Source organism: Triticum aestivum, chromosome 3A, assembly GCF_018294505.1.
Source record: "Triticum aestivum cultivar Chinese Spring chromosome 3A, IWGSC CS RefSeq v2.1, whole genome shotgun sequence".
In the NCBI taxonomy this organism is placed as follows: domain Eukaryota; kingdom Viridiplantae; phylum Streptophyta; class Magnoliopsida; order Poales; family Poaceae; genus Triticum; species Triticum aestivum.
Window position 1 is genome coordinate 610,391,016 of NC_057800.1, and position 18,741 is coordinate 610,409,756.

General features: G+C 48.3%; 1 protein-coding gene and 2 long non-coding RNA genes across 4 annotated transcripts; 2 read left to right on the top strand and 1 right to left on the bottom strand.

Moving 5' to 3' along the window:
• The first annotated feature begins 2,387 nt into the window (after positions 1 to 2,387).
• On the top strand, positions 2,388 to 3,449 carry LOC123062576 (uncharacterized). The gene is made up of 2 exons (XR_006429776.1): positions 2,388 to 2,673; positions 2,973 to 3,449. It is a non-coding gene; the product is annotated as an uncharacterized lncRNA (long non-coding RNA).
• Positions 3,450 to 5,073: 1,624 nt separating this feature from the next.
• Positions 5,074 to 7,455, bottom strand: LOC123062575 (uncharacterized). The gene has a single exon (XM_044486156.1). The coding sequence runs from the start codon at positions 6,944 to 6,946 to the stop codon at positions 5,483 to 5,485; it is 1,464 nt and encodes a 487-aa protein (XP_044342091.1). The 5' UTR covers positions 6,947 to 7,455; the 3' UTR covers positions 5,074 to 5,482.
• Positions 7,456 to 14,373: 6,918 nt separating this feature from the next.
• On the top strand, positions 14,374 to 17,758 carry LOC123062577 (uncharacterized). 2 transcript variants are annotated; one of them, XR_006429778.1, is made up of 3 exons: positions 14,374 to 14,427; positions 14,582 to 15,423; positions 16,257 to 17,758. It is a non-coding gene; the product is annotated as an uncharacterized lncRNA (long non-coding RNA). The 2 variants fall into 2 exon arrangements; XR_006429777.1 differs by lacking the exon at positions 14,374 to 14,427 and having other exon boundaries at positions 14,434 to 15,160; positions 15,351 to 15,423.
• Positions 17,759 to 18,741: the final 983 nt, after the last annotated feature.

Genomic DNA, 18,741 nt, shown 5'->3' on the forward strand with positions numbered 1-18,741 from the left:
CGCGTCAATGGCCTTGTCAAATCACCGCCCTATTGGCATACCAAAAGGATGAATCTCTCTCCCTCTCGGCTTTGTCATGCATGGTGTCATGTCTTAGTCTTGCTGCCCCCCCCCCCCCCCCCCCCAAAAAAATCGACTGATTGCAAATTCATTTTAAGTTGTGTGTGAAGTATCAAATGCGAGAAGCCCTAGATTAATTGCAAGCCTGTGAATTATTGGGTTTAGTCCAAACTAATCTCCAACTCTAGATCAACTTACGTGGCATCTTTGAAACCTTACATTGATACCACTTGTTAGAATAATTCAAGGCACATGTTGATTCGTCGAGGACAAGCAATCACCGCTCACAAGCACGGCACCAAGATTTTTTTAACGAGGTTTAGCGACGTGGGTACATCTTCGGGGCATGACTATATACGCTCCTCCCCATGTACTAAATCTACATAATACAACCGACAATAAGTTCGTCATGGCCATCAAACAAGAGTCCGACCACCACACCACTATCAGCCCTGCCACGGGCATCCAGATCGTCCCTCTCGTGATCTATGCCTAGCCTACCAGAATATGTCTAGTCTATTTGGCTACCCTTTGGTGCCTTTATATAATAGGCTCAGGTTACACAGTTTGACTCAAACACATAACTCTCTGCTAATTACAAGTCGAATTGTAGCATGACTTGTACAGATAATATTCGACGCATATTTTAACATATTTGTTGGGTTAGTCCCACATCGGTTGGGGTAGGAGACAGAGCATGACTTATAAGGGTGGCGGTGCCCCTCGTACCAGGCTAGTCTTTTGGAAAATAGCGCCCAAACCCTGGTATAGCACGTGTTGCTCTTCGGATGGGCCTGATTAATGGGCTGATACGCGCCTGTAGCAGGCCCATGACACACATGGGTCAGAATCACTGGTTAGCGGACCTAGAATTGCGTATCAAAGCCCAAGTACTTGGAATAGAAATCTTGATGGACTTATGGGCCGGTTGTGACTGGTGGGTGGGCCAGAACGCTTGTGTAGCAGGTACATGATGCATGTGAGTCAAAAATGCTGGTTAGCGAAACTGGGATTGCATAGCATGAATTACACCATTTGTCAAAGTAGTTTCTTTCCTGTGGGTTTTGACTTCTTGATCGGTTTTGTCACCTTGATGTAAGGACAAGTTTCAGTAAAAGCTTCCACGCTGAAGTTTGAGTGATATGCTGGCAAACTGGTTGGCTTACTGGACGGTTTACAGCCCTGAAAGTCTGGCGGTTGGAAGCTGAAAATTGGGAGGGAAGACTAAGAAACAAGTACAGCTAATAGCTAAGAAGATGGCTCGACTTCTTTAAGAAACAGGCAGAATGGAAAAGGCTAGGACCTCTAGAATAGGTTTTTTTTTTTTTTGAGGGAGACCTCTAGAATAGGGTTATGTGTGGAAGAGAATCTACAGCTAATACAGCTGTGGAGACAAAGTTCAGACTACAAGCAACAGTAAGATTATGATGAACGTGTGGAGCAGCTGAATTTTCAAGGCACAAACATGTGCCACTAATCGTTCATGGTGAGGTTGCTGCTAATCTGCTATCTTGTTGAGTTATGCACACATTGTATTTCTCTGAGAAAAGAAAGGGCATACTGTACACAAGAATGCTGGAGAGCTGCACTTGTTCTTTTTTCTAGGAAAAAAATTCTATTAACTACTTCGATTGAAAGTTGAGAGATCTCACCTTATCTGAACCAAATGGTTTCACAGTTGACTTTGTATGTATCTTTCGTAAAAAAAGGAGGAAAGGTCAACTGATCCATCCGTGACCCATTCATCCTGATCCCCTTCGAGCTCTTTTAATCTACTGTATCTTCTACTTCCTTCATCTCATAATGTAAGACGTTTTTTGACACTAGTGCGAGGGCTTTAGCTGTTCTTTACTGCAGCGCGTAGATATTCTCGTGGATTGGCTGACGAGGAACTCTACTGGTGCTGAACCTGCTGTCCAATGCAAGCGATGATGTGCACCCCAAATGCTAGAATACACCAAACACAAGTGTCCGATCTCCATCACCATGCACTGTCATCTACTACTACCACATGATCTACCGGTCCCTTTTGAGTTAAATAAATAAAATACTCCACCGGTCACCGGAGTTCGGTGCCGACTCCGTTCTGACGTCCCATTCCCCTCAACACACCACCACACCACACGCAGAAGAGGAAATGCACCACAAATCACAGCGCACCCAGAGAAATAGACAAGGGGAAAGTCAGAAGCAAGCCCATAATCATCATGCGGGCAGAATGATTGGCTTCAGCGCGTTGTACGCGCATCGCACACCCGCAAGCTCCGTTTATCTATCTATATGTATCTATTTCCGGACGGTCAACTGCCTCTGCATGGCAACGCAAAGCGAGCCGGAGCCCTACCTGACGGTGGCGCGGAGTTGAATACTCCGCGAAGAAGACGGCCACGAAACGCGGTGGGAGGGAGCGGCGGAAGTGGCGTCCGTCCTGACGGGCGCACTATTCCACCAAGCGCGGGAAACAGGCGGTGGTGCGCATTGACCGCCCGACTGGGGTGGCGCCGACGGCGATGGCCATGGCCTCCCGCGGAAAGCTACTTCCAGCTTTGGAAGAAAGAAAACTCAAAGCGCTCGCACACATCCGTTTGTCCGGCTCACGGGAGGTTATCAGCAGTAAGTGGCCATTAGGATTAGGATTAATTAGAACTCACAAGAGATCGTGCATGTTCTTGGCTGACCTCACAGCGTAGCGCCAGGAAGGCTCGCTCTCTTGCTTCCTTTGACTGGCAGCTCTCCTTTTTTTGCTCTGAAGGCGTGGCTTGGGCACTAAACTAGCGCTAGATTGGTTCCGAGCCATGTGAATTGCACCGCTTAATCGCTGAGTAGGTTCTTTGGGATAGCGCTATAAAAAATGATTAGGCTTTGCTTCCCTGCTCGATCGTTGAGCTAACCAATTTGTTTATGGCCTCTAGGTACCGAACCGCATCAACGGCGACTAGGCGCCATGTGGATTCACACTGTCTGGTGCCATGCCTGTAGATGGATTGGGCCACTTGGTCAAAGGGATCCTGGTTTCTCAATCTCACGTTTTTAAGATTCCAATTGAATGAATCTCAGTTCGATGGAGAATGCTTGGTGATCCTCGTTGCAGTGTTTTGACTTTTCTTGTCCATATAAATTCTGTTTAGCCGGAGGTAAGGATTTTTTTTTTGCGAGGGTAAGTTGCCTGATTTTAGAATCTGGGTCAATCAATTTGGGGGAGAAGGAAGCAAGAGGCGAGGGCCTCGGTTAGAAACGAACCGTAGCCGACGACAAGTCGACCAAGGTAGGTTTGAAGGTTAACAGTTCGAGGTATACAATGGTGGAGACAGGGAGACCAGCATGGGCCCTGGTCCCCCCTAACAATATGGATGTAGTATTAATTTGTTGATGAACAGTGCAAAAATCAATGATTTTCTATTGTTAAAACCCTATTTTTTATTGTCTTGGCCCTTCCCAGCCTGTTTTAACAGCCTTCGGCCCTAGTGATACAATTTTCCCGGGTCCGCCACTGGAGGTACATGCGGAACATGCTCGTCGTGAAAGTCTGGTGGTGCGTCAATTTAGAGGGATGACCGGGGGTGGGCCACACATAGATGGGCGGCGATGAAGGGAGAGCGAGGCAACGATCTCCGCCAGTCGCCGCTGGGGTCAGAAGTAGGCGGTTTGGCTTAGGTTGCATCTGCGGAGGTTAGAGAAGAAGAGGAAATAAAACATTTTGACGCGACTAAAGCTTACCACTCCCATGTAAATTTGACCGGCCATACATAAATCGCATTATTTTGGGTAAAGTCAATTTTCGGGTCATTGGATTAAATATCCAACAGCCGTCCTATTTCATCTTCCTTCTCTTATTGTTTCTCCTCCCACGAAATCGATCTACCCAAATTTTACTTGTGGGCGCAGCGAGGCCCTCTGCACGCTCATCGATCTGGTCAGGCCCTCCCTTGCTCTGGATCTGGTGTTGCGAGCTCCGGGCCGATGGGCCTGGTCTAGCTCCTCTGGTGGTGCCGGGGCGGCGGCCCCGGGTTTGGTGGTGGCGGCTTCGGCCCGGGGCAGAGTGCATCTGGGCACGGCGGATCAGGTGCCCCCTGGCTAGATTGAAGTCGGCCTCGACATGTTCTGCGGTGGTTGGTGGGCCGCAGTTGGTGGTCTGTCGTGTGGGATGCAGGTGGTCGAGGCATCTCCGGGAAAAATCCTCTTCTCCGGAACCGGCGACGGTGGCGCCCGTGGGTGTCGTGATCTTTCCTGAAAACGTCGTTGTGGAGGTGTGGTCACCCCTCTCCCCGCGGCCTTGGCTCCGGAGGGAAACATCTGATCATCTGGATCGGGCGATGGATGCGTCCTAGTGCCTTTCTCCTCCTTGGGGGCATCGTCTTGAAGCAGACTGCAACTAGGAGACCAATGGTTGTTGGTGGCTGGTTCGTCGAGGCCAGGGGCGTCAATGTCTGTTTGGCAATGATGATGGTGCCAAGATGAGTTAGGGTCGCGACTCGGGCTCTGGTAGTCGGTCTATCCGGCGTGTCCGATGTGCTATTCCGTGGTTGCTTGGTTGTTCTGGAGTCGAATCTGCGGTGGATTGTGTCCAAGTGGTGATGATGATAGGCACTCGGCGGTCGTTCGCGAAGGACTCGGTCGGCGCAAGCCCTGCATATTTCCCTCGCAAAGATTGTTGTCAAAGTCGAAACTGTCGTTCGCTGGCGCGTGTGGCCATCTGTTGGCATGTGGCCAGATTGGCCGGTGGTGTCCATTTTCTGGGTTGAGTTGTATCGGTTTTAGCCCGGTTTTTCACAAATTAACCTGGCAATTCTTACTCTCTCTTAATCAATGAAATGGCAAGTCTTTTGCCTCGTTTAAAAAGAAATAAGCCATTCACCGCGTGGAGTCATCCACGGGTACAACACAAGTCAGACAGGTATCAATGTGTTCAACGGCGGTAGCTGAGCGCCTACGACTTCGCCACCACCCGGTAAAGGACAGGAGAACCGTGCCGGCAAGGATTTCCTCCGTGCGTGCTTGAACAACTCCCACAAATTTTCAAAGAATCAATCGTGTGTATTCATTGTACGTACAAATCTGACAAACTTATACACCGGCCGCTCGCTGTCACCGGCGTGAGACCGGCCTCTCATGCCGGCCTCACGCCATTGCCATTGACAGTGAAGTGGCCAACGACCACTGGACCTTGGCTTTTTTCTCCCTCCAAATTTTCAAACTAGAGAAAGAACGATTACTGCTGCTGCTACAGTCCACTATAGCTGCTACTAACCCCTGACGATCTAACACCAACCCCTCCAAAAAGTTCAACTCTTCAAATCAATTGCTTTGACAAACGAACCAAAGAAGGAAGAAAGGAAAAAGAATGGGCTTTGGACAAGGTGTGTCGCCATGGCCATGCCATGGCGCGCCGTCGTTGAACGGGCGGCGGGTGGGCCGACGGCGATCAGCTGACGCGCACGGAGCCGCGCCGCCGCTCCTCGTACCAGCAGACGCAGCTGAGCGCGACGAGCACCTCCACGATCGCCGCCTCCGCCTTGTCCTTGTCCGCCCACCGCAGCGTCTGCAGCGCGTACACGCGCGTGCCGCCGTCGAACCGCCGCGTCCGGTCCATGTTCCGCTCCGACTGCCACTGCACCGTGTCGCGCGCCATCGGGCCCAGCCACGCCATGATGCGCTCCACCGCCTCCTTCCACCCCTCCGCCAGCCCGGCGTCCAGCGGCCCCGGGTCCCGCCACCAGTCGCGCAGCTTCGACCGCACCGCCGCGCGGAGCTTCCCCGGCAGCATCTCGTACATCTCCGCCCGCTCCGCGTTCGCCTCCTCCTGCCGCCCCTCAGCCTCCATCTGCAGCAGCTCCTCCGCCGACACGATCACGTTCGCGTACTGCTGGTCCAGCCCCGCGCCGCCCACCGTGCTGGCCGGCGGGTCCAGGAGCTTGCGCCAGTCCACGCCGCCCTTCTGCCCCGACAGCGGCCTCTGGCCGATGATCGGGCACGAGCTGCTCAGCTGCTGCATCGGCGGGTGCACCCGGGACGGCGCCCCCGCCCCCTCCCGCTCCCGCCGCGTGATCGGCCCCGACGACGCCTTTGTCTTCCCCGTCCGCGGGCTCATCAGCAGCTTGGACAGCCTGGTCTGGACGCTGTCGGCGGAGGTGGACGGCATCGGCGGCGGAAGCCCCGGCACGAACTGGCCGAAGACGGCGCAGATGCGGACGAACACGGCGCACGCGGCGCGCGCCATGAGGCCCACGGCCTTCTCGTAGCTCTGGCTCCACAGGGACTCCTCCTTGAGCCGCCGCACCTTGAGCAGCTGCGTCTTGATCTCCTGCTTGAGCGACTCGGCGCCCATCGAGTCGCCGGCCTGCGGCGGGTCCGCGAGCTTCATCGGTATCGGCCCGCTGAGGCGGCTCCAGCCGCGGACGGTGAGCTTCCGCTCGGCGGACTCCAGCTCGTCGAGCGCCTCCATCTCGGAGCAGAGCTTGGACGTGGCCGCCACGAGGCGCTCCATCTTCTTGGCCTTGACCTTGAGCCCCTTGGCGGCGAGCAGGTCGAGGCGCGCGTCGTGCGCGCCGGCCTTGATGCTCGCGTACACCCCGGCGAAGTCGATGCCGCAGCGCAGGCCGAGGCGCGCGACGGCGGCCGCCGCGGCGTCGAGCGACAGCACCAGCTCGGCGCACGCCAGCCGGAGGAGGAACGCCTGGTCGGTGGAGTTGAGGTAGGCCACCCCCGGCGAGCGCATGGCGTCGGAGCGCAGCCGGGAGACCTCCTGCTCCGAGAGCGAGCGGTGCAGCGAGAGCAGCTTGGACATGGCCGCGCCCGCCTCGAACGCCAGTATGCCCAGCGCCGCCTGCGGCACCGCCGGCAGCCGGAAGTCCACGGGCAGCCACGAGGCCGCCTTGTGCGCAACCATCGGTCGGTCGACGGTATGCTCCTTGCCTCGCTCCCTCCCACCTAGTAGTAATGAATCAGCGGCACGGCCTGTCGGTACCTTTCTCGCGACCGTGGAGCTGGATCGCTTCGCTGTTGTACGGGCGGACAATCAAGCCATGGACGGAATGATTCGCCGAGCTGGGCGTCCTCGGCGGTGGCGCCGGCCGTCCCGTAGCAGCAGCAGCAGCAGTGCCAGCCCGTCGACGCGGTTGCGGGTACGGGCTAGGCTGGGATGGTTTGTGTGGTCGTCACAGCTCACGAACTTTGTTATATACCGCGGGCCGCCGGTGGTCTCTGCTCGGAAGTTAAGCCAGGCGCGCGGGCAATAAGATGTGGGGATGGCGATGGTGCGAGGGTTAAGTAGCTGCCGCAGCGTGCGTGGCGAGCGGAGCCGAGGAGAGGAGGAGGGAGACACGGTCGCCGGGCGCGTGGGAATGCCTGGGCGAAATGGTAGGCGCGACCTGCACGACGGAGCGAACGCCTGCCAGATTTCGGACTCGGGCCATGCTAGCTTATCATTATTCCGGGGTGGGGGTTATTCTATGCCGAAACTGGCTTTAGTTTGCCTCTGGCTCGGTCCGAGGTTACGGCTGGGTAAACCATTAACGGACGGACTGGATCGGGATCTGCTGGTTGTGCAGGTCTCGTTCCTCGCCGAGGAAATTATTAAGGGTAAAATATATATCTGGGGCGCCCGGGAATTGATCCTTTCCTGCGAAATTACCGAGACATTTTCCAAGTAGGATCGTTTCTAGTATGGCAGTATGACATCTTGGAGTTCCCTTCCGGTATAAGAAATCTGGTTCAGCCGTCCCGCCGGCCGGCCGGCCGGACGCGTGTTGTGTTGATCATGTTCTCGTCGTCGATGAAGCAAGGTTCATGGACATGGCTGTGATATTTGACAAGCCCATATCCAACATGTAAAGAGTCCATGACTAACATGGCTCGCGGCTCGCGCACATGGCTGGGTGAGCAGTCGGTTGCGTATGTGCAGGGTGCCTACGCGTGCATGCATCCTGCATGTGTGCTGTTACTTACGGACTAAGATACTGTTGTAAAATGTGAGTCGTACAACTCAATCAAATCGAAAGAAATGGGCAACTGAATCGATCCCCATATCCGACCAGTACTGTTGTACTACTATATTTACCCTCTTTTTTTCAAATCATTGTATATGTTTTTTTAACACATCATTGTATATGTTTACTCGAGCAGTGTACTAGCTTGAGTAATGTACTGTGTGTAGATATACTTTAGGATACTGCAAGTGTTTAGGTCTCCTTTGGTTTGGAGGAATTTCATAGAAATTCTAGAGGATAGGATTCTTATAGGATTTTTTCCTTTAAAGCCCTTTGGTTCATAGGAATAGATTCCTATTCCTACATAGGATTGGTTCCTATCCTCCACATTTCATAAAAAAAATAAAAATGAGCCTAGACTCAATGGAAAAATTCCTTTGGTGTTAACCAAATGACATCTCATTTCCTATTCCTACTTATAGGATTTGGGATACATGCCATCTCATTTCCTACAAAATTCATATTCCTACGATAATCCTATCCTATGAACCAAAAGAGGTCTTACTTTTCAGTTTGTGGGGTAACTGAAAAAAATCAGCATAAAGTAAAGAAATTAGTAAAAGCGCAATACGTGTTCGCTTTTCTTTCCTCGAAAGAAAGAAAAGGCCACTATCGCCGCCGCTAGGAGTCTCCCCCGCCGCTGTCGTCTGGCGGCGCCCCTCGGCCGACGACCTCGGTTGTCGGTGGCGAGGGGGGTGCTGGATCCATCTGTGTGGATATCTTTTAGACTCTCGTAGTTTAGGTTTTTTGGTTGTTCATCATCGTGGCTTAGGCGGCGACAATGGCAGCGTCGAATAAAGATTCTTTAGATCCTACTCCGACGAGGTGATCAGTCCTACGGTTGGGGATAGATTTGAAAACCAGTCTGTTCAAGTCAGGATGGCGTGGCGACGGCGACATCCTCGTGGTAGACCTGTGTCATCGGGTTCCGCCGTTGCGACAACATTTTCTCCAACGTCGGCGTGGAGCTTGGAAGGTAGTCCAGGAGCGGATGCAGATTGTGGTTTGCACCGGAGGCATCTAGAAGATGGTGGATCGCGTGCTGGGTTCGTGGTTCATGGATGGCAGGTGTGGTTTTCTCCTCCGGCGTCTTAGTCGTGTGGGGGTGGGACGTCTAGAGTTCAATGGCGTGTCCCGACTGTTACCCTGGATTGATTTGTTTAACGGTAATGCTTTCGTCTTTGGCGAGCCAGTTTGGAGGTCCGCAATGCTGCATATCAGTGATGGTGCCGCGTCGAGCTCGAGTGTGGAGACGATTCGTCATTTTTGTGGTGCCAGAGGCAGGTAACGGACATCGGTGTCAACCTCAGAGGATTCTTCGGTCTTATTTGTAATTTTACTTCTTGGTTGGTGTTTCTTTGTACAAAGGCTAACTTTCTTCTATTTTTCAGTTTTGCCAGGTCGATATGTACATAATATTCTTATGATATAAATGAGTCACACACTACAATCATGTAAACAAAAAAGGTAAAGGAATTAGTATTATGGTGTACACATCCAAGCGCATTTAACTAGTCGGCCCGCTTCATATTCAAAACCAGTCAAATCAGTTGTGGCTTGACGTAGTTAGTTGAATTTATACTAGCTGATTGATTTAGCGGGCTGCACCCATAACAACCAAGTCGAGTACTATTTTCCATTCCAAAATAATTGAACCTTGAGGTTTCTTGTTAAGTCATACTTGTTTAAATTTGATCAAATTTATAGAAAAAATATTAATATCTAGAACATTGAATTAGTCTCACGAGATTCCTCACAAAATATATTTTCGTACTATGTGTATTTGGTCATGTATGGATCTTAGCATATATTTCTATAGAGGTTTTCATATTTAAGCAAGTTTCACTCTGGACAAACTAAAACTTCAATTATTTTGAAACGGAGGGAGGGAGAAATAGTTTTCATTTCAAGAGGCGGTTTCTTTTCGTTTGAAAAATCAGCCTACTTAGGGAATCTAAGAAGATCCCCAAAAGTCATATTTGCTGAGAAATTTTCTGGTTTAGGTGGTTAACCCATATTTAGCAGATCCCTCAAATGATTAAGCTCTTAAAATTATAGCTTTTGATCCCCAAAAGGCCACCCTCTACCCTATTTATCTCCAAGAAGGGTGACTCTTGGCAAATATAGGCAGACCGCGCCGCCCTTCTCGGCACCAAGCCACGCCGCGCCGCCCCCTTCATTACCGAAGAGCGTCCGACCCATGAATCAGTTTGCGCTGCCCTTCCGGAAATGAAGCCGCGTGAGTTTGGGGAAGCGATAGGAGCACCGAGCGAGCCCACACAGGCCAACGATGCTGGAATGGCCCTTCTTCACAAGCAATGCTACACGCACGAACGGATAAATACAGGATTTACGGGAAGGCTTAGTTGGGCTGGTTTGATTGACGAGAAAGCAGGGTTATGGGGCCACACCCCCTGAATCAGGGGGGGTGAAGATTAGTTGTAGTTGCGGAAGAAGCCCCGTAAAGCTTCATGAGCTTAGAATTTTCAACGGCAACTCGTAAATTTCCTCCCGCATCTGTCCGCTGGCGGGGGACCACTCCACGGACATGGATGCAGGAGGCCGCCATCCAATGCTAGCCGCATACATTTTAACAACAACTCTCATTAATCGGATGAAATTTGACCATATATGACCGGATTTCATATAAACACATTTGAATTTCATATAAACATGAAGGATTTCATCTAAACATGGCAGATATTATTACATTTACTTCAACTAAGCGGAGCTCGTCCGGCTAGGTCTAATTGGTCGCCTGCACCTGTTCCCCGTGTCTGGCCATGAACCAAGTGAACTGAAGCTTCACCGTCTCCAGTTCCGCCTCGGCGCTCTCCAGCTCCGCCTTCGTAACCTCCTCCTCCAGAGGCCCGGGAATTGAAGTTGTCCACCTCCACATCGCCGCCAAGCGACTAATCAGCCGACGATGTTGAGCCCACCAAGCTTGGCGTCGATGGAAGGGGGGAGCGGTGGCCTTCCTGGGACCATAGCAACGACGACCTACCATGCACTACTCTTCCTCGCTGTCGACGGTGCCCGCGGACGTGCCGACTTCATGGTCGTCATGGCGGGGCGCGGACTCAGCAATGTCCTCCTCCTCATTGTCGGTCCCACCGAACACCGCCTCGTCGTCGCACTCCTTGCCGGCAGCCGCCACCTCCACCACCCGCTGCCGGTATCGCAGCGGGCGAGGCGGATCTCGCAGGCGGAGCGGTAAGACTCCAGCAGCGCCTCCTGCTCCGCCATGTCTACGTCCGGCACGACCGCTCTGCGGTGGTGATGTGCTCCTCTGCGTGCAGATGCTCTTGGAGGAGGTGGTGGTTGTAGGCGGCGTCAACCTGCGCCTCCCGGAACTGCTCCTCCCACTCCTCCCGCGCCATGTCCATGTAATGGGCACGTGCCTCGCCAATGGTCATGGTGCAATGCACCCACGGGGGTGATGCGGAGGTGGAGCAGGCTGGCGCGGAGGAGTAGGGTGGCGCTGGTTCATAGTCGACAACGTTCTCCATTGAGACGTTGTCGTCTTCCGGCTGGCTGGCAGCCAGCCAGTCGGCAACAATGGCGTCCAGCCCCTTCTTCTGGCCCGACGTCAGCCCGTCCCAGAGAGCTTTGGCGGGGGAGGGATCCATGGTGGGAGTGGTGCGAAGATAGATCGAAGGTGGATGACGCGGCTATGACCGGGGCACCGACTTTTATAGCAATGATGGGTGGTAGAGGAACGGACGGGTGGCACCGGAGAAGACGCATCGACAACCGTGTGCCATCAATGTGGGTGGTAGACTGACGGGTGGGCGGCCGTCGTGTCGTTTGAATGCGTGGTAGCCGCCTGCACCGGAAGCGGCGCGGGTGCTCTCTCGACTCGCGCGCCGCTTCAATGACGATGCCAGTGAGCGGTCGCATCCGCTCTGGCTGGGCATGAATGCGGGTGCTGACGCTCTAGAGCGGCGCTGACCGAAAATGTGCTGGGAGGGAGGAGGGGTTTTTGGTGCGTCATGACGGTCAGAAGCAGGCTTGGAATCGATCCAGACTCCCGTAAAACCCCTTCACATTTACCTCCAGTTTACGAAAGAAATCGCCTTTGGACCACTTCATGGACCGATATAGACCCGTGTTAGATAACTTTCGTAGTCTGGACGGATGCGGACGATTTAAGGGTCCACCTTGAAGATGCCCTAAACACTCAATGGGTGTACCCGTGCTACCAAGCATCAAAATAGCTGACATGGTTATGGTCAATATCCGCAATCACGGGCCAGTTAGACTCAAAAGGATGCGTTAGTTCAGCTGGGAGACAGCTAGCCCATGGTTTGCTACTACTAGCAGTTATTGCTGCCACTAAAGTCAAAACTCGACTTATCAGCATGACAAGCGGCTAGCCCATAGTTTACCGTCCAAGTCGTCGACAGTGTCGCTAGCTCGACCCCGCCTCAATTTCTCCCTGACGCTGACGCTATGGCGCCAATATCCTCTCGTGACATCATACTGATCAACGATAATGAGTGCCGGTTGGAAGTTTCAAGTCCAAGTGTCCCGTTTCCTAGCAAGGTTGGACGATTAATCCCTTAGAAAAAAAAATCGGAAAAACTAAGGTCCACACGTGTGGGCGTTTGCACATCGCCCACACGCCTCCATCATCATTCATTTGGTCACGTATGAATAGATGACATCAGCGGAAATCTTTTTGGTTTTTGGCTTAAAAATATTTTATCTCTTAATTAAAAAGCGAATTAAAAATCCGTTTTCATCATTAAATCCGTCACGACGAAATCTTCAAAACTAGACCCCATGTTGATATGTTTCGATGAATTTTTTTTTTGCCCAGAAGTTGCCATGATGTTTACACTGTAGTTGCCATAGTGTTTAAATTAAAGTTGCCATGTGGCAATTTTAGTTTGTAGATCATGACAATTTTAGTTTTTTGATGGTGACAATTCCAGTACTTTGATCATGAAAATATTTTTTGTATGAACCATGACAATTTTAAGTGCATATATTATGGTAATTTTAGTTTATGGTGCATGGCAAGTCTAGTTTCTTAATTCCTCATTTATAATATGTCAAAAATTACTTTTAAATGTAAAAGAAAATAACTAAAACATATCATGGCAACTTCAGTGTAAACATCATGGCAATTCATGTGCAATAGATATGACAACTTTTAACCCAAAAAAAATTCGTCGAAATATATTGATATGAGATCTAGTTTCGAAGATCTCGTCGTGAGGGATTTAATGGTAAAAACGGATCTTCAATCGGATTCTCCGTTTAAGAGATAAAACATTTTAAAAACTGAAAATTCAAAAAGATTCTCGCATGCATGCAGGCGATGACGTGACAATCTATTTGTATTAAAGACGTGTGGTGCGTCTTTCTTCCTGCCATGCGTGTGGCAGTTATCGACGTCCAAAAAAATTGGACGATTGATACAATCTGCGTTAAGTTTCCCACTCTGGAGCCATGGCCGTTCTGGTCTCGCGGGCATACACATGTCGTTACACATGGGGGGCCGGACTGCGGAATTGTTCAACAAATCGAGATGATCTTGTGATAGACTGATAGGTGATAACGATGGTGTTGACTGACATCTGGTGGGTTCTTGAGAAACACATTGGTTAGATTTTCTACACTATTAGTATTTTATCTACTACCACTATAAAAGAAAGAGAGGGGCAGATCCAAACAATCCCACCCATCCATCATCAAGATCTAATGGCCCTTAATCATTCTGTGTTTAACGCTACCAACCACGCCCTTAATCGATCGGTAACCCACCCCGCCGTTGAGAAAAAAAGAAAACCGTACGCACGATCTCTCGCCCCGTCCGCAGGACCTCTCGCCCCCGGACCTCCCCATCCTTCTCCTCCCACGCCGTTCGCCGCCCGCGGCACGCGAGAGCCGCCCTTCGCTGCGGGAGCCGCCGCAGGTCGCCGCCCGTCGCGCCCTTCGCCGCGGGAGAAATGGAGCCGCCGCCCGTCGCTTGCCGCGGGAGCCGCCGCAGGTTGCCGCCTGTCACGTCCTTCGCCTTGTCGCGCCCTTCGCCGCGGGAGAGCCGGAGCAGCCGCCCGTCGCGCGCCGGGGGAGCCTCCTCAGGTCGCCGCGGTAGAGCCGGAGTCGCCGCGATCGTGAGCAGCCGCCCGCCGTCCTCCCCTACGCGGTCGAACCTTCCTTCGGCCCCTCCTCGCGCCGCCCCTCTCCTTTGCCCCGGCCGTCAAGACCCCGCGGTCGCTTCACCGGGTTGCGGCACCGCCCCATCCTTGAGGTGGGATGACCAAATCCAGAATCGCCTTACCTAACGGGGATGGACTGGAGATTTGCATCCAATCAGCCAATCAGGCCTCCCTCATCTCCACTAAGTGCATCTGAACACATGACTTCTTGCACGGTATGTGTTCGACGATTTTTCTCTGAAGGCACAAGTTGCTGCTATGTTGATTCAACCTTTGGGTAGCATTCTGATTAAAGTGATTTGGTTTCTTTTTTCAACCTTTGGGTTGTATTCTGATGGAAGTGATTTTGTTCTTCCAATCTATGTGTAGAATGTTCTGTTTGTGGAGCAAGTAGGCGAACCATTGGAGCGACGTGATACTCCATATTGGCATAATCCCACTAAATAGCATGGTTAATGATTCCGATTTTAGCATCTAATAATTTTTCCAATTACTTACAACTCTTATTCATATATGGTTATTTGCTGTAATGTACAGAACATTTTTCATATATCATGACCCTTTGCAGTGTTTATTTGGAACACAGGATTTCTAATTTTTGGACCTGTACACAACCAGATTTTGGGGATTTATAATGTGAGTGAGTTATTATGTTACTTGAATCGGTGTACGTAACCTGGTTTTGTTGGGGCTTGGTTTTCAGTGATTCCAACAGGTCAGTGACTTTCCACGCTCTCAGACAACAACATTCTTAATTCAAACGGTGATGTGATTTTATCCATATGAATATTGTGTTATCGTTTGTTTTAATTCAAGTGATATTACACATGTAGCTTGCTGGGTATATTTTACATATTTACTTTTGGAAATTTCTTAGAGATTATGGATGACAGCAGACAACATTGCAGATACGTTGCAGCTGGGCACCCTGATCAGGTTTCCTTTTTGGTAATTTTTGGAGATCATAGATGATATTAATATCATAGTTGTACTGCAATTTGCAAGGTTTCTTGTGTTTGTGTGTACAAATAGATCGAATCCAATTCAAGTGACTTTGATTAATTTCCTTTTCAAAGTTATTGTTGGGCAGCTATTGACCTCTATAATACATTTATTTTCACTTCTCTTTTGCTCCCAGGAAATCTGGTCCAAGCCCCACTACAGTTTTATATAAGGATGTTGGAGGCAGCATCGGAAGAGATAAGTCTGCGGTAAATTTCTCCCTGATACAGTAATAGTGTTATCTATAGTCTTAGAAAAAAATTCAACATTTTCTGTTCTCTGCAAGGTATGTTTTCTTAGCGTTTTCTAAGCATTTTCTGGTCATCAATTGACTTATCATCCTATCTTTTGTAAACCACGAAATTTTTAAAGTTCAAAAAGCGTGTACATCAACTATTTCACTTCACAGTGATAAATGGATGGAGTGCTTGTGACACAGAAAGCCTCTTTTGTGGATCTAACAACAAAACTATGTTTCCAGTATTTCTTTCGATATGGAAACATTTTTGGATCGTCACCTAGAAAATAAATTGGCACAAGCTTACTGACATAGAGTTGCAGGTCAGCGCGCACTAAAAATATTTAAATTCAGATAAATCTTTCTGAGATAGTTTGCAGTTCCTATTTTTCTGGTCATGCTTTTTTGAAAATAACTTTTAGTCATGCTTGCCTTTATACTGCTTGTTGAAAATTCAATTTTACTTTTAGAACATGATGATAAATCTGATTCGTACTGGAATTCACTTTTCTTGAACAGAAAACAGAAGGATCAGGTTGTATGTGATAGAATATATGCCTAGAAAATGAAAAGGATAATAGATTTCTAAGTACTAGAACTGTCATACCTTTCCAGGAAGTTACTTCTTGATGTCATTCCAGAAAATAGAAGGATCAATAGAATGTTCTCGATGATCATTTTAGGTGTCCTTTTAGGCAGCAACACCAAGTAGCAGGGCTTCATCTTAGTACTGATCAATAGGAGCATGTTCGAACTACTTCATAGGTAAAAATCATTTCTTCATGACTTCTCTTATGCTCCCAGGGAATCTTGTCCAAACTCCACATCGCTGTCACCGAACAAAGTTGGAGGTACAATTGAAAGAGACCAGCCAGATTCTTGTTCCGGGTATTAAAAAGAAACCTGGCTAGAGATTTCATGCCATGTCATTCCATTTATGTTTGCTTGTGTGCTTATCATATCTGATTACATGATTGACATTTATTTCATAATTAGTATATACTTTGACACATGATATGTTTTGCTTTATTTATGAACAACAGGATACGTTTACTTTTTGTGATCATATAAGTGAACAAACATAGCCAATGGTTAAAGTTTATATCTACTATGTATGTATATTTTTCATTCACACATGTCTCACTGCCTTTTAAGCACTTAAGAGAGCAGAACTGGAGATTGCTCTCATTAAATGTGAACAAAATTGATGTTCTTTTTTTTGCAAAATAGTAAATACTGTGTTCTCTTGATTGTTTTTTGTCTTTTCAGTTTACCTGAATCTAAGAAGTCCGACCATCAATTAATGAGAGATTTTTGCTTCTATCATTCATGGAACCATTGAAATGAAATACATACCTTGGCTCAACCAATACTTCACAATCTTTTTGCCCAAAGCAAACAGTATCATTATTTATATGTTCTAAATTAAAATATTTTCGCTTGTGTGCTCAATTAAAATTTTACCGCTTAAAGGAAAAGAAACCATTTTTATCACTCCTACAGTTCACAGGGAGAGAGAACAAGAAAGAAAACCTTTCACCAAAATCTTGTCTTCCTACTTACTTTTACTTACCAAGAAGAATCAACAATAATTGAATCTTTTAAGAAAATGGATAAAAGATCATTTTTAGTTAGTAATGTACAACTCCCAACTTGTCTCTTTTACTTCTTTTTCTGTGCATGTGCACCCTGTTGAATGGTGTTGTACTTGTACATAATGGAATTGCAAGCAAAACAATGTTATGGATGGTCTACAAGATTATCTGGATGAATTCATCTCCAGGGTAAAAGAAGGTAGGCAATGTGCATGACATTTGATTTGAAATAATATTGCCTTGAAAATGTATGAGTGCTTTCTTGGCATCTGACATTGCAGAATCAAACATTGATGCATACCTTTGTAAATTCTCTCGGGGAGAAAAAGTATAATTTGCAAGTTGCAACATTGATTCCAAAATACATGGTGTTCACACATATCTATTTTATGTAGTTTGTGATAAACCAAAATGTTCAGAGTTTTTGAAAGCACCATCAATGGTCTCTATTTATATGGAGATAAGTTATGAAAAAAATGAGGTTCAACAACTTTGAACCTATCTCTTGCTAGATGTAAGGGCCTGAAAACATGGTTTCAGGTCTATATGATGAATGTTACCTTCGCTGTTTCTTTTGTGTGTCATCTTATATTACCATCAACAACTATAAGTATAAGGTAGTATGAGACATGCACACAAGGTGTATTTGATTGGGAGTGGATGTATCTTTTAAAAGAGCATTAGCAGAGACGTGCGTTGCACGTGCAAGCTTACTAGTTATTGAAAGCAATGACAAGCAAGACTAAAACCGTTAATGCAGAAGAAGTTTAACTTTCAAAAGGGAAAACTTGAGGCGCCGAGGCAAACCCAAAATCACACCACAAATTATATGATCGTAGCCGAACGGCATGCGGAATGAGAAATGACACAACGCTTCAAGACAACACCGTCATGAAGAAGTTGCCACTTGCAGGGAGGTTGGTGTTTGCTGGTCAAGGGTAACGACAAAATGCTATCACCCACAAAGCGAATCTTAGAACATATTCAACAAAATAACGACGTGCATATCTCACTGCTACGTGATCAAACCATAAGGCTAGCAAACGGGGTTTCAGCCAAAAAGGATATGAACATGATTCTACCCGCCATATTCACCATCCATAAAAGGGGAAACCGCTTCATTGACATCCTCGGATCTCTTCTGACCACTCCGCACCACCGTTTTTCAAAAAATGTTTGGGTTGAAATTTTGTCTGTTATTTTTAAAAAATATTCATGTTTCGACATTTTCAGCAAGTTTGAAAGAGATGAACTTTTTTTAAAAAAATCTGTACACTTTTTTAAAATACTAATATGTGTATTTTATTGAAAAAGGAAAATAAAAAGCCGAGAGAAACCCGTACATAAAAAACGAAAGAAAAACCAAAGAGTGTAGGTGCTGTGTTTTTTCTTAGCGTTATTTATCTTGCACAAGAGGAAGAAAACAAGGTTAAAAGTCACACCAGATTATCTATCCTGATGGATGTTGTAGTTCGAGTCTTGAGTTGGGCGTTTATTTTTCGATTTTTTTAAATATTAAAAAAGAAACTAAACGGGCTGAGCCCATGAGGGAGGGGTGTACGACAGAATTGTACAAACCTACGGCATACACCTTCCAGTGGATACAATTTATGAAATGTCCATACTATCCTTTATACGTTTTGTGAGGGGGGTGTACCGAAGCGGGACTCTTGAAAGTTCTAAGTACAAGCAAC